The 16,068-nt window shown below is 37.8% G+C and overlaps 1 protein-coding gene across 1 annotated transcript; it reads left to right on the top strand.

Moving 5' to 3' along the window:
- Positions 1–10,172: 10,172 nt before the first annotated feature.
- LOC130505518 (uncharacterized) lies at positions 10,173–11,456 on the top strand. Its single transcript, XM_057000124.1, has 2 exons — positions 10,173–10,241; positions 10,398–11,456. Exons 1-2 carry the CDS (start codon positions 10,173–10,175, stop codon positions 11,454–11,456), a joined length of 1,128 nt encoding a protein of 375 aa, XP_056856104.1.
- The last annotated feature ends 4,612 nt before the right edge of the window (positions 11,457–16,068 follow it).

Consider the following 16,068-nt stretch of genomic DNA (forward strand, 5'->3'; position numbering starts at 1 on the left):
CACCAGGAAGTTGAATAAATCTCATAGGAGTTATGAGGAAGAAGCTATCCCACTTTCTATTCAAGTGATTCCAGATTAGCATGTTCGGACATATGGGCAATATCTTCATGATTCTTATCAAACCAGAAGAAAAAAGATGTAAGAACTTGATTTGAAACCATTATCAGTTTACAATCACCAGGAAGTTGAATAAATCTCATAGGAGTTATGAGGAAGAGCTATCCCACTTTCTATTCAGGTGATCCAGATTAGTTGTTTCGACATATGGAATACTTCTTTCATGATTCTTATCAAACCAGAAGAACAAAGATGTAAGAAGCTTGATTTGAAACCATTAATCAGTTAGAATCTCCAGGAAGTTGAATAAATCTCATAGGAGTTATGAGGAAGAAGCTACTCACTTTCTATTCAGTTGATTATTAGCATGTTCCGGACATATGGCAATATCTTCATGATTCTTATCAACCAGAAAGGATAAAAGATGTAAGAAGCTTGATTTTTAACCATTAATCAGTTTAGAATCGCCAGGAAGTTGAATAAATCTCATAGGAGTTATGAGGAAGAAGCTATCCACTTTTCTTCAGGTGATTCCAGATTAGCCTGTTCGGACATATGGCAATATCTTCATGATTCTTATCAAAACCAGAAGGAAAAAAGATGTAAGAAGCTTGATTTGAAAACCATTAATCAGTTTAGAATCGCCAGGAAGTTGAATAAATCTCATAGGAGTTATGAGGAAGAAGCTATCCCACTTTCTATTCAGGTGATTCAAATTAGCCTGTTCGGACATGGGCAATATCTTCATGATTCTTATCAAACCAGAAGGAACAAAGATGTAAAGAAGCTTGATTTGAAACCATTAATCAGTTTAGAATCACCAGGAAGTTGAATAAATCTCATAGGAGTTATAGGAAGAAGCTATCACACTTTCTATTCAGTGATTCCAGATTGGCATGTTCGGACATATGGCAATATCTTCATGATTCTTATCAAACCAGAAGGAACCAAAAGATGTAAGAAGCTTGATTTGAAACATTAATCAGTTAGAATCACCAGGAAGTTGAATAAATCTCATAGGAGTTATGAGGAAGAAGCTATCCCACTTTTATTCAGGTGATTCCAGATTGGCCTGTTCGGACATATGGCAATATCTTCATGATTCTTATCAAACCAGAAGGAACCAAGATGTAAGAAGCTTGATTTGAAACCATTAATCAGTTTAGAATCACCAGGAAGTTGAATAAATCTCATAGGAGTTATGAGGAAGAAGCTATCCCACTTTCTATTCAGGTGATTCCAAATAAGCCTTTCGGACATATGGCAATATCTTCATGATTTTATCAAACCAGAAGGAACAAAGATGTAAGAAGCTTGATTTGAAAAACCATTAATAAAGTTTAGAATCACCAGGAATTGAATAAATCTCATAGGAGTTATGAGGAAGAAGCTATCCCACTTTCTATTCAGGTGATTCCAGATTAGCCTGTTCGGACATATGGCAATATCTTCATGATTCTTATCAAACCAGAAGGAACAAAGATGTAGAAGCTTGATTTAAAACCATTAATCAGTTTAGAATCACCCAGGAAGTTGAATAAATCTCATAGGAGTTATGAGGAAGAAGCTATCCACTTTCTATTCAGGTGATTCCAGATTAGCCTGTTCGGACATATGACAATATCTTCATGATTTTTATCAAACCAGAAGGAACAAAGATGTAAGAAGCTTGATTTGAAACCATTAATCAGTTTAAAATCACCAGGAAGTTAATAAATCTCATAGGAGTTATGAGGAAGAAGCTATCCCACTTTCTATTCAGGTGATTCCAGATTGGCATGTTCGGACATATGGCAATATCTTCATGATTCTTATCAAACCAGAGGAACAAAGATGTAAGAAGCTTGATTTGAAACCATTAATCAGTTTAGAATTACCAGGAAGTTGAATAAATCTCATAGGAGTTATGAGGAAGAAGCTATCCCACTTTCTATTCAGGTGATTCCAGATTGGTCTGTTCGGACATATGGCAATATCTTCATGATTCTTATCAAACCAGAAGGAACCAAGATGTAAGAAGCTTGATTTGAAACCATTAATCAGTTTAGAATCACCAGGAAGTTGAACAAATCTCATAGGAGTTATGAAGAAGAAGCTATCCCACTTTCTATTCAGGTGATTCCAGATTAGCCTTTCGGACATATGTTAATATCTTCTTGATTCTTATCAAACCAAAAGGAACAAAGATGTAAGAAACTTGATTTTAAACCCATTAATCAGTTTAGAATCACCAGGAAGTTGAATAAATCTCATAGGAGTTATGAGGAAGAAGCTATCCCACTTTCTATTCAGGTGATTCCAGATTGGGCTGTTCGGACATATGGCAATATCTTTCATGATTCTTATCAAACCAGAAGGAACAAGATGTAAGAAGCTTGATTTAAAACCATTAATAAGTTTAGAATAACCAGGAAGTTGATAAATCTGAATAGGAGTTATGAGGAAGAAGCTATCCCACTTTCTATTCAGGTGATTCCAGATTGGCGCCTGTTCGGACATATGGCAATATCTTCATGATTCTTATCAAACAGAAGGAACAAAGATGTAAGAAACTTGATTTAAAACCATTAATCAGTTTAGAATCACCAGGAAGTTGAATAAATCTCATAGGAGTTATGAGGAAGAATTATTCCACTTTCTATTCAGGTGATTCCAGATTGGCCTGTTTCGGACATATGACAATATCTTCATGATTCTTATCAAACCAGAAGGAACAAAGATGTAAGAAGCTTGATTTGAAACCATTAATCAGTTTAGAATCACCAGGAAGTTAATAAATCTCATAGGAGTTATGAGGAAGAAGCTATCCCACTTTCTATTCAGGTGATTCCAGATTAGCCTGTTCGGACATATGGCAATATCTTCATGATTCTTATCAAACCAGAAGGAACCAAAGATGTAAGAAGCTTGATTTGAAACCATTAATCAGTTTAGAATCACCAGGAAGTTGAATAAATCTCATAGGAGTTATGAGGAAGAAGCTATCCCACTTTCTATTCAGGTGATTCCAGATTAGCCATGTTCGGACATATGGCAATATCTTCATAATTCTTATCAAACCAGAAGGAACAAAGATGTAAGAAGCTTGATTTGAAAACCATTAATCAGTTTAGAATCACCAGGAAGTTGAATAAATCTCATAGGAGTTATGAGGAAGAAGCTATCCCACTTTCTATTCAGGTGATTCCAGATTAGCATGTTCGGACATATGGCAATATCTTCATGATTCTTATCAAACCAGAAGGAACAAAGATGTAAGAAGCTTGATTTGAAACCATTAATCAGTTTAGAATCACCAGGAAGTTGAATAAATCTCATAGGAGTTATGAGGAAGAAGCTATCCCACTTTCTATTCAGGTGATTCCAAATTAGCCTGTTCGGACATATGGCAATATCTTCATGATTCTTATCAAACCAGAAGGAACAAAGATGTAAGAAACTTGATTTGAAACCATTAATCAGTTTAGAATCACCAGGAAGTTGAATAAATCTCATAGGAGTTATGAGGAAGAAGCTATCCCACTTTCTATTCAGGTGATTCCAGATTATCCTGTTCGGACATATGGCAATATCTTCATGATTCTTATCAAACCAGAAGGAACAAAGATGTAAGAAGCTTGATTTTAAACCATTAATCAGTTTAGAATCCCACGAAGTTGAATAAATCTCATAGGAGTTATGAGGAAGAAGCTATCCCACTTTCTATTCAGGTGATTCAGATTAGCCTGTTCGGACATATGGCAATATCTTCATGATTCTTATCAAACCAGAAGGAACAAAGATGTAAGAAGCTTGATTTGAAACCATTAATCAGTTTAGAATCACCAGGAAGTTGAATAAATCTCATAGGAGTTATGAGGAAGAAGCTATCCCACTTTCTATTCAGGTGATTCCAGATTAGCCTGTTCGGACATATGGCAATATCTTCATGATTCTTATCAAACCAGAAGGAACAAAGATGTAAGAAGCTTGATTTGAAACCATTAATCAGTTTAGAATCACCAGGAAGTTGAATAAATCTCATAGGAGTTATGAGGAAGAAGCTATCCACTTTCTATTCAGGTGATTCCAGATTGGCCTGTTCGGACATATGGCAATATCTTCATGATTCTTATCAAACCAGAAGGAACAAAGATGTAAGAAGCTTGATTTTGAAAACATTAATCAGTTTAGAATCACCAGGAAGTTGAATAAATCTCATAGGAGTTATGAGGAAGAAGCTATCCCACTTTCTATTCAAGTGATTCCAGATTGGCATGTTCGGACATATGGCAATATCTTCATGATTCTTATCAAACCAGAAGGAACAAAGATGTAAGAAGCTTGATTTGAAACCATTAATCAGTTTAGAATCACCAGGAAGTTGAATAAATCTCATAGGAGTTATGAGGAAGAAGCTATCCCACTTTCTATTCAGGTGATCCCCAGATTAGCCTGTTCGGACATATGGCAATATCTTCATGATTCTTATCAAACCAGAAGGAACAAAGATGTAGAAGCTTGATTTTGAAACCATTAATCAGTTTAGAATCACCAGGAAGTTGAATAAATCTCATAGGAGTTATGAGGAAGAAGCATATCCCACTTTTCTATTCAGGTGATTCCAAGATTAGCCTGTTCGGACATATGGCAATATCTTCATGATTCTTATCAAACCAGAAGGAAAAAAATGTAAGAAGCTTGATTTAAACCATTAATCAGTTTAGAATCACCAGGAAGTTGAATAAATCTCATAGGAGTTATGAGGAAGAAGCTATCCCACTTTCTATTCAGGTGATTCCAGATTAGCCTGTTCGGACAGACTTATGGCAATATCTTCATGATTCTTATCAAACCAGAAGGAACAAAGATGTAAGAAGCTTGATTTGAAACCATTAATCAGTTTAGAATCACCAGGAAGTTGAATAAATCTCATAGGAGTTATGAGGAAGAAGCTATCCCACTTTCTATTCAGGTGATTCCAGATTAGCCTGTTCGGACATATGGCAATATCTTCATGATTCTTATCAAACCAGAAGGAACAAAGATGTAAGAAGCTTGATTTGAAACCATTAATCAGTTAGAATCACCAGGAAGTTGAATAAATCTCATAGGAGTTATGAGGAAGAAGCTATCCCACTTTCTATTCAGGTGATTCCAGATTAGCATGTTCGGACATATGGCAATATCTTCATGATTCTTATCAAACCAGAGGAACAAAGATGTAAGAAGCTTGATTTGAAACCATTAATCAGTTTAGAATCACCAGGAAGTTGAATAAATCTCATAGGAGTTATGAGGGAAGAAGCTATCCCACTTTCTATTCAGGTGATTCCAGATTGGCTGTTCGGACATATGGCAATATCTTCATGATTCTTATCAAACCAGAAGGAACCAAGATGTAAGAAGCTTGATTTGAAACCATTAATCAGTTTAGAATCACCAGGAAGTTGAATAAATCTCATAGGAGTTATGAAGAAGAAGCTATCCCACTTTCTATTCAGGTGATTCCAGATTAGCCTGTTCGGACATATGGCAATATCTTCATGATTCTTATCAAACCAGAAGGAACAAAGATGTAAGAAGCTTGATTTGAAAACCATTAATCAGTTTAGAATCACCAGGAAGTTGAATAAATCTCATAGGAGTTATGAGGAAGAAGCTATCCACTTTCTATTCAGGTGATTCCAGATTGGCCTGTTCGGACATATGGCAATATCTTCATGATTCTTATCAAACCAGAAGAACAAAGATGTAAGAAGCTTGATTTGAAACCATTAATCAGTTTAGAATCACCAGGAAGTTGAATAAATCTCATAGGAGTTATGAGGAAGAAGCTATCCCACTTTCTATTCAGGTGATTCCAGATTGGCCTGTTCGGACATATGGCAATATCTTCATGATTCTTATCAAACCAGAAGGAACAAAGATGTAAGAAGCCTTGATTTGAAACCATTAATCAGTTTAGAATCACCAGGAAGTTGAATAAATCTCATAGGAGTTATGAGGAAGAAGCTATCCCACTTTCTATTCAGGTGATTCCAGATTGGCCTGTTCGGACATATGGCAATATCTTCATGATTCTTATCAAACCAGAAGGAACAAAGATGTAAGAAGCTTGATTTGAAACCATTAATCAGTTTAGAATCACCCAGGAAGTTGAATAAATCTCATAGGAGTTATGAGGAAGAAGCTATCCACTTTCTATTCAGGTGATTCCAGATTAGCCTGTTCGGACATATGGCAATATCTTCATGATTCTTATCAAACCAGAAGGAACAAAGATGTAAGAAGCTTGATTTGAAACCATTAATCAGTTTAGAATCACCAGGAAGTTGATAAAATCTCATAGGAGTTATGAGGAAGAAGATATCCACTTTCTATTCAGGTGATTCCAGATTGGCATGTCTCGGCATATGGCAATATCTTCATGATTCTTATCAAACCAGAAGGAACAAAGATGTAAGAAGCTTGATTTTGAAACCATTAATCAGTTTAGAATCACCAGGAAGTTGAATAAATCTCATAGGAGTTATGAGGAAGAAGCTATCCCACTTTCTATTCAGGTGATTCCAGATTAGCCTGTTTGGACATATGCAATATCTTCATGATTCTTATCAAACCAGAAGGAACAAAGATGTAAGAAGCTTGATTTGAAACCATTAATCAGTTTAGAATCACCAGGAAGTTGAATAAATCTCATAGGAGTTATGAGGAAGAAGCTATCCCACTTCTATTCAGGTGATTCCAGATTAGCCTGTTCGGACATATGGCAATATCTTCATGATTCTTATCAAACCAGAAGGAACAAAGATGTAAGAAGCTTGATTTGAAACCATTATCAGTTTAGAATCACCAGGAAGTTGAATAAATCTCATAGGAGTTATGAGGAAGAAGCTATCCCACTTTCTATTCAGGTGATTCCAGATTAGCCTGTTCGGACTTATTGCAATATCTTCATGATTCTCTTATCAAACCAGAAGGAACAAAGATGTAAGAAGCTTGATTTGAAACCATAATCAGTTTAGAATCACCAGGAAGTTGAATAAATCTCATAGGAGTTATGAGGAAGAAGCTATCCCACTTTCTATTCAGGTGATTCAAGATTGCCTGTTCGGACATATGGCAATATCTTCATGATTCTTATCAAACAGAAGGAACAAAGATGTAAGAAGCTTGATTTGAAACCATTAATCAGTTTAGAATCACCAGGAAGTTGAATAAATCTCATAGGAGTTATGAGGAAGAAGCTATCCCACTTTCTGTTCAGGTGATTCCAGATTAGGCCTGTTCGGACATATTGCAATATCTTCATGATTCTTATCAAACCAGAAGAACAAAGATGTAAGAAGCTTGATTTGAAAACATTAATCAGTTTAGAATCACCAGGAAGTTGAATAAATCTCATAGGAGTTATGAGGAAGAAGCTATCCCACTTTCTATTCAAGTGATTCCAGATTGGCCTTTCGGACATATTGGCAATATCTTCATGATTCTTATCAAACCAGAAGGAACAAAGATGTAAGAAGCTTGATTTGAAACCATTAATCAGTTTAGAATCACCAGGAAGTTGAATAAATCTCATAGGAGTTATGAGGAAGAAGCTATCCCACTTTCTATTCAGGTGATTCCCAGATTATGCTGTTCGGACATATGGCAATATCTTCATGATTCTTATCAATCAGAAGGAACAAAGATGTAAGAAGCTTGATTTGAAAACATTAATCAGTTTAGAATCACCAGGAAGTTGAATAAATCTCATAGGAGTTATGAGGAAGAAGCTATCCCACTTTCTATTCAGGTGATTCCAGATTAGCCTGTTCGGACATATGGCAATATCTTCATGATTCTTATCAACCAGAAGGAACAAAGATGTAAGAAGCTTGATTTTAAACCATTAATCAGTTTAGAATCACCAGGAAGTTGAATAAATCTCATAGGAGTTATGAGGAAGAAGCTATCCCACTTTCTATTCAAGTGATTCCAGATTGGCCTTTTCGGACATATGGCAATATCCTCATGATTCTATCAAACCAGAAGGAACAAAGATGTAAGAAGCTTGATTTGAAACCATTAATCAGTTTACAATCACCAGGAAGTTGAATAAATCTCATAGGAGTTATGAGGAAGAAGCTATCCCACTTTCTATTCAGGTGATCCCAGATTAGTCTGTTCGGACATATGGTAATATCTTCATGATTCTTATCAAATCAGAAGGAACAAAGATGTAAGAAGCTTGATTTGAAAACATTAATCAGTTTTAGAATCTCCAGGAAGTTGAATAAATCTCATAGGAGTTATGAGGAAGAAGCTAGCACACTTTCTATTCAGGTGATTCAAGATTAGCCTGTTCGGACATATGGCAATATCTTCATGATTCTTATCAAACCAGAAGGAAAAAAGATGTAAGAAGAAGCTTGAATTTGCATTAATCAGTTTAGAATCGCCAGGAAGTTGAAAAATCTCATAGGAGTTATGAGGAAGAAGCTATCACACTTTCTATTCAGGTGATTCAAGATTAGCCTGTTCAGACTTATGGCAATATCTTATGATTCTTATCAAACCAAAAGAACAAAGATGTAAGAAGCTTGATTTGAAACCATTAATCAGTTTAGAATCGCCAGGAAGTTGAATAAATGTCATAGAGTTATGAGGAAGAAGCTATCCACTTTCTATTCAGGTGATTCAAGATTATCCTGTTCGGACATATGGCAATATCTTCATGATTCTTATCAAACCAGAAGGAACAAAGATGTAAGAAGCTTGATTTGAAACCATTAATCAGTTTACAATCACAAGGAAGTTGAAAAATCTCATAGGAGTTATGAGGAAGAAGCTATCCCACTTTCTATTCAGGTGATTCCAGATTGGCCTGTTCGGACATATGGCAATATCTTTATGATTCTTATCAAACCAGAAGGAAAAAAGATGTAAGAAGTGTTGTAAACCAGATGGTTTATGGATTGCTCCTAACCAGATGTTTCAACAGATCGAGGTTAAACTTAACCAAGATTGTACTAAACCGAGATTGTACTAAACCGAGATTGTATTAAACCAACCATGTGTTAATGGGTTGGGCCGTGTTTCTCCTTTTATTCATAAGTGGCGACTTCTTAACTTAAGTTAAGAAAGTCTCACATTGCTTAACTTTGTAATAGGAGGCTAGACTCCAACCTATATAAGGAGAGCCTTGGTTTGCTTATGAATAATCTCTCATTCTTTCACAAACACAAAAGTGTCCGATCTCTCTCTCTCTCTCTCTCTCTCTCTCTCTCTCTGTTCGATTAGTTCTTAAGCAAGAACACTAGGATTAGAATACGTTATCAGCACGATCTTGCTCAAGATCAACCAACTCGGAGACCATCATAAACCCTAGCCGCCGCCAACTACTTCTCTCTCTAAGATCTTTTACATTCAGTTGTTTCTTAGATCTTAAACTAATCATACTTTGAATTCTTTCTTTGTTTGATTGATTAAGGTTTCTAAGAAAGGAACCAAGGAGAAGAATCAGCAAAGTAAAAGGTTAGATCTCAAAACCCTAATTTTACTTGCAACTCAAGTTTTATTTTTCGGTTTCATCTTTCTTATTTTTGAATCCGATTTTAAAAGTTGATCTAGTTCTTGTTTAAAACGTATAAATCGATTTTATAAAATCCTATAAACTCTAAAAGATCATATTTGATCAGATCCGAAATTTCTAAACCTAAACCCTAAAATTTCGGATCTCAAAACCCTAAAATCCCTCATAACTTTAGTTTTGTAAAGACAACAAGCGATACCCCTTTTAAAGGATGACACGCTATATGTCTAAACAAAACATAAGTCTATGTTTAACCAAAACTGAAAATCTGATTTGAATCTTTAAAATCTAATCCTTAAAGTTAATATCAGATTAAAAGAAACTTTAAAATTATAAGAAAAGTTTAAGCATGTGATAACATGACTTTCATTTTGTATAAGACAACAAGTGATACCCCTTATTAAAGGATGATACGCTATATGTCTAAAACAAAATTAGTCTTATGTTTCCACATTCTTTGATCAATGATCCACACCTTTGTGTGGTTAGATTTTGAATTTTTAGTCAATGATCCATACTACTTAGTATGGCTAGACAATAAGGTCAATGATAGACCATGGTCGATGATGTGTACCTTCCGGTACGACTAGACCACAGACCGTATTGGTCGATGAAGTACCTTCCGGTACAACTAGCCCACAGGCTGCATGAGTCAATGAAGTGTACCCTAGGTACGACCAAGACCATGCTCTCATCCATCTTATTTTAAAAGCAACTTGATGGATGAATTATAAGAAAATAAAAATTTCTAAAGACCTAAACACTCTGATCTTTGTTTCAGATGGCCAAAATCGCAAATTTGGATTTTGCACCTCTAACTGTGAGGGGTGACAATTACCTACAATGGGCACTAGATGTCGAGATTTCTCTTGGAGCCAAAGGCCTAGAGCATTGTATTGTTCCTCAGAACAAAGCTACTAAGAAAGAGAACTCTAAGACCCTCATGCTCATCCGTCATCACATTGAGGAGAGCTTAAAAGCTCAGTACCTCACAGTGAGTGATCCATACGAGTTATGGAAAGAGCTTCAGATGAGATATGATCACCAGAAGACCTTGATTCTTACGGGTGCCACCTATGAGTGGCTTCATCTCAGGATTCAAGACTTTAAGTCTGTGAATGAGTACAACTCAGCCATGTTTAAGATAGTCTCAAAACTGAGGCTATGCGGCGAGACTGTAACTGATAAGCAGTTGTTGGAAAAGACTTTCCAAACAATGTCCTCAAGCAATTTGTTGCTTCAGCAACAATACAGACAGAAAGGTTTTAAGACCTATAGTGAGCTCATCTCATGTCTATTGCTTGCAGAACAGAACAACGAGCTGCTCTTGAAGAACAGTGAGCTTAGACCACCTGGATCTAAGCCTGTCCCTGAGGCAAATCATACCTCAAATGAGCCTGATGATGGTGCTGAAGCCAACCATGTCCGATATGACCATAAGGGCCGCGGATCCTCATTTGGAAGAGGACGTGGCCGTAGAGGTCATGGGCGAGGACGTGGACAAGGTGGCAACAGCAAAGGGCGCAACACCCCTTATGACCGTCCAAACCAGTCCAATAATGGACAAGGTAAAGGCAGAGGCAATGGGACTTCTTCAAAGCCACAGAATCCTGCAAGCTCACCTTGCCATAGATGCGGAATGATGAATCATTGGGCAAAGAATTGCCGCACAGCCAAGCATCTGGTCGACCTCTATCAAGAGAGTCTTAAGGGCAAGAATCCGGAAGCACACATGGTGTACAAGGATGGTGAGGACGATTTTGATCATAACAAGGACGACCTCATGGACTTTGAGACTTCAGACATACTTACTATGCTGAATGATGATCCAGTCGAATAATGTGATGCATCAAACGATTTGTGTTTGAATGCTTTTGGTGTTTTTAGGCTTTGAGAATTTTTTTAAGTGCTTTTGCATTCTATGTTTTATTTTAAGAATAAACTATGTTTACTTTCATTTTCAATAATAATATGAATGATTCAGATTATATTTTATTGTCTAGAATGAAAGGAAGTATGGACACACTTGTGGTTGATAGTGGAACAAGCCACACGATTCTTAAAGATAAGAAATTCTTTGTTAATCTAACATTGAAAGATGCCAATGTGAGCACAATAGCTGGTGTATCATCACTAATCAAAGGCCACGGCCAAGCTTATGTCTTGTTACCAAATGGTACACATCTAGAAATAGATGAAGCATTGTATTCTCCAAACTCTAAAAGAAGCCTGTTGAGCTTTAAAGACATTCGAAAGAATGGTCTTCATATCCAAACGAGTGGAGAAGGAGCCAAAGAGTTCTTAAACATCTTTGAGCTCGACCAAGACCATAAGAAGGTCTTGGAAACGATACCAGCTGTATCCACTGGTCTTTACCATGCTCAGATCAGTGCGGTCGAAGCCAATGCTATAACAATAAGCAAAGAGTTCAAGGAGAACTTTACTTTGTGGCACGACCGGCTAGGGCATCCAGGAACATCTATGATGCGTAGACTTATTCTACATTCTAATGGTCATAACCTTAAAGGTAGACGAGTTGTTCCTAAGATCCATACATGTGTACCTTGTGCACAAGGAAAACTCATAGTCCGACCATCACCAGTCAAAGTGACAAAGGAAACCATAGGTTTTCTGGAAAGAATACAAGGTGACATCTGTGGACCAATACACCCACCTAGTGGGACGTTCAGGTACTTCATGGTACTAGTTGATGCATCCACAAGATGGTCCCATGTGTGTCTATTATCCACACGGAATCTAGCCTTAGCTAGACTTCTTGCTCAAATCATCAGATTGAAAGCACACTTTCCAGACTTTCCTTTGAAGACTATACGTCTTGATAATGCTGGTGAATTCACTTCCCAAGCCTTTTATGAGTACTGTATGTCCATGGGGGTGACAGTTGAACACTCCGTGGCACATGTCCATACACAGAACGGCCTAGCCGAGTCCTTTATCAAAAGGATTCAGATGATTGCTAGACCTTTACTCATGAAAGGTAATCTTCCAGTCACAGCTTGGGGACATGCAGTATTGCATGCTGCGGAATTAATACGCATCAGACCATCTAGTGAGCATAGATATTCACCATCCCAACTCCTCATGGGTCGAGAGCCAGACATCTCCCATCTTAAGACTTTTGGATGTGCTGTTTATTATCCAATAGCTCCACCACAAAGAACAAAGATGGGAGCTCAGAGAAGGATGGGAATATATGTTGGATATGATTCTCCCTCAATTATAAAATACCTCGAGCCAACCACGGGTGATTTATTTAAGTCCAGGTATGCAGATTGCCACTTTGTGGAATCTGAGTATCCAACATTAGGAGGAAATAATAGCAAGCTGGTAAAAGAAATTACATGGAATCATACATCCCAAGCATGGCAAGATCCTCGAACTCAAGTCTGTGATCTTGAAGTACAGAAGATTATACATCTTCAAGAGCTAGCTAATAAATTGCCAGATTCCTTTGCTGACCCAAATAGAATGACCAAGTCATATATACCAGCTGCTAATGCACCAATAAGAATTGATGTCCACAAGGGACTAAATCAAGTTGCTACAGAGTCTAAGACACGTCTGAAACGTGGTAGACCAATTGGTTCCAAAGATAAGAACCCCCGCATAAGTAAGAAAGGTGCTAAACAGACCGTGGGCGAGGGGGTGAAGGAGCTGGTCGATGTGGTCGATCTGTCCGTCCAAAAGGACCGGGACATGGACGAACCAACGTCCGGACATGGGCCGGGCGTACCAGCATCCTCAGACATGAACATTGGCACGGTTGCTAAAGGGCCTAATGAGATTTGGGACGCCAAAACTCAGGGTTCTGAACCACCTGACAATGAAGAGATCTCTATAAACTATGTCATGTCTGGAAAACAATGGAACAGAAAACATGTCGACATGGATGATTTATTTGCATATCATGTAGCACTTGAGATCATTGAAAATGATGAGGATCTAGAACCCACGTCCATTTATGAATGCATGCAAAGAAAAGATTGGCTTAAGTGGAAAGAAGCCATAAACGTGGAGTTAAACTCTTTCAAGAAGAGAGGTGTTTTTGGACCAATACTCCTAACACCACACAATCTAAAACCAGTGGGTTACAAATGGGTCTTTGTGAGAAAGAGAAATGAGAATGGTGAAGTCGTGAGGTATAAGGCCCGACTTGTTGCACAAGGATTCTCACAGAGACCAGGAATCGATTATGAGGAGACTTATTCTCCCGTGGTGGATGCAACAACATTCAGATTCCTTATTAGTCTGGCCATAAGAGAAAATCTTGATTTACGGTTAATGGATGTAGTAACCGCATATCTTTATGGACCACTGGACAATGACATATACATGAAAGTACCAGATGGTATTGAAATACCTAAGGATGCTAAAGGTTCTCGAGAACAGCATTGCATCAAGCTTAACAAAGCTTTGTACGGACTGAAACAATCTGGTCGTATGTGGTACAACAGATTGAGTGAGTACTTACTGAAAGAAGGCTACAAGAATGATCAAGTAAGCCCATGTATATTCATTAAGAAATCCGGCCAAGGCTATGTGATCATAGCTGTGTATGTTGATGATCTAAACATACTTGGAACGGCCAAAGAGATTTCCCAAACAGTTGAATATCTCAAGAAAGAATTTGAGATGAAAGATTTGGGAAAAACCAAGTTTTGCTTGGGACTACAGATTGAACACCTTAAGGATGGAATCCTTGTGCATCAAAAGACCTATACTGAAAAGGTTCTTAAAAGGTTCAACATGGATAAGTGTCATCCACTTAGTAGTCCCATGGTTGTAAGATCCCTCGGTCTAGACACTGATCCGTTTAGACCTAAGGCTGAGGATGAAGAGGTCCTTGGTCCAGAGTATCCTTACCTCAGTGCCATTGGCGCCTTGATGTACTTGACTACACATACTAGGCCGGACATCTGTTTTGCTGTGAGCCTATTGTCCAGATTCAGTTCATGTCCGACCATGAGGCATTGGAATGGGATCAAACACATTCTAAGATACCTACAAGGAACTAAGGATGCAGGTTTATTTTATGCTAACCAAAACAAAGAAGATTTGGTTGGTTTTGCTGATGCAGGTTACCAGTCCGATCCACACAGTGCTAAGTCCCAGACCGGCTATGTTTTCACATATGGAGGCACGGCCATTTCATGGAGATCAGTCAAGCAGACCATATCAGCCACATCATCCAATCACTCGGAGATATTGGCGATCCATGAAGCAAGCAGAGAGTGTGTCTGGTTGAGACTCATGACACACCATATTCGGACAGCATGTGGAATCACGGATGGTAAAGATGAGCCGACCGTTCTTTATGAAGACAATGCGGCCTGCATAGCTCAGCTCAAAGATGGATACATCAAGGGTGACAAGACTAAGCACGTTCTCCCCAAGTTCTTCTTCACCCACGACCTTCAGAAAGAAGGAGAGGTCAAGGTACTCCAAGTCAGATCAAGCGAGAACTCAGCCGACCTCTTCACTAAGGCATTACCAACATGCACGCTCAGGAAGCTTATGCAGCAGATTGGGATGCGATCACTGAAAGACCTTCAGTGATGATCACTTCAGGGGGAGTAATGCGGCTGTACTCTTTTTCCTATCCATAGGTTCCCTTTTACCACATTGGGTTTTGGGTTTACTATGGAGAGGTTTTAACGAGGCAGTATTCCAAACGCATTACAAGCCCTAGACGGTTATGGCATTCAGGGGGACTGTTGTAAACCATATGGTTTATGGATTGCTCATAACCAGATGTTTCAACAGATCGAGGTTACACTTAACCAAGATTGTACTAAACCGAGATTGTACTAAACCGAGATTGTATTAAACCAACCATGTGTTAATGGGTTGGGCCTTGTTTCTCCTTTTATTCATAAGTGGCGACTTCTTAACTTAAGTTAAGAAAGTCCCATATTGCTTAACTTTGTAATAGGAGGCTAGACTCCAACCTATATAAGGAGAGCCTTGGTTTGCTTATGAATAATATCTCATTCTTTCACAAACACAAAAGTGTCTGATCTCTCTCTCTCTCTCTGGTTCGATTAGTTCTTAAGCAAGAACACTAGGATTAGAATAAGAAGCTTGATTTGAAACCATTAATCAGTTTAGAATCACCAGGAACTTGAATAAATCTCATAGGAGTTATGATGAAGAAGCTATCCCACTTTCTATTCAGGTGATTCCAGATTAGCCTGTTCGGACATATGTTCATATCTTCATGATTCTTTTCAAACGAGAAGGAACAAATATGTAAGAAGCTTCATTTGAAACCATTAATCAGTTAAAATCACCAGGAAGCTGAATAAATCTCATAGGAGTTATGAGGAAGAAGCTATCCCACTTTCTATTCAGGTGATTCCAGATTGGCCTGTTCGGACATATGGCAATATCTTCATGATTCTTATCAAACCAGAAGGAACCAAGATGTAAGA

This window comes from Raphanus sativus, unplaced genomic scaffold (assembly GCF_000801105.2).
Source record: "Raphanus sativus cultivar WK10039 unplaced genomic scaffold, ASM80110v3 Scaffold2336, whole genome shotgun sequence".
NCBI classification, from domain to species: domain Eukaryota; kingdom Viridiplantae; phylum Streptophyta; class Magnoliopsida; order Brassicales; family Brassicaceae; genus Raphanus; species Raphanus sativus.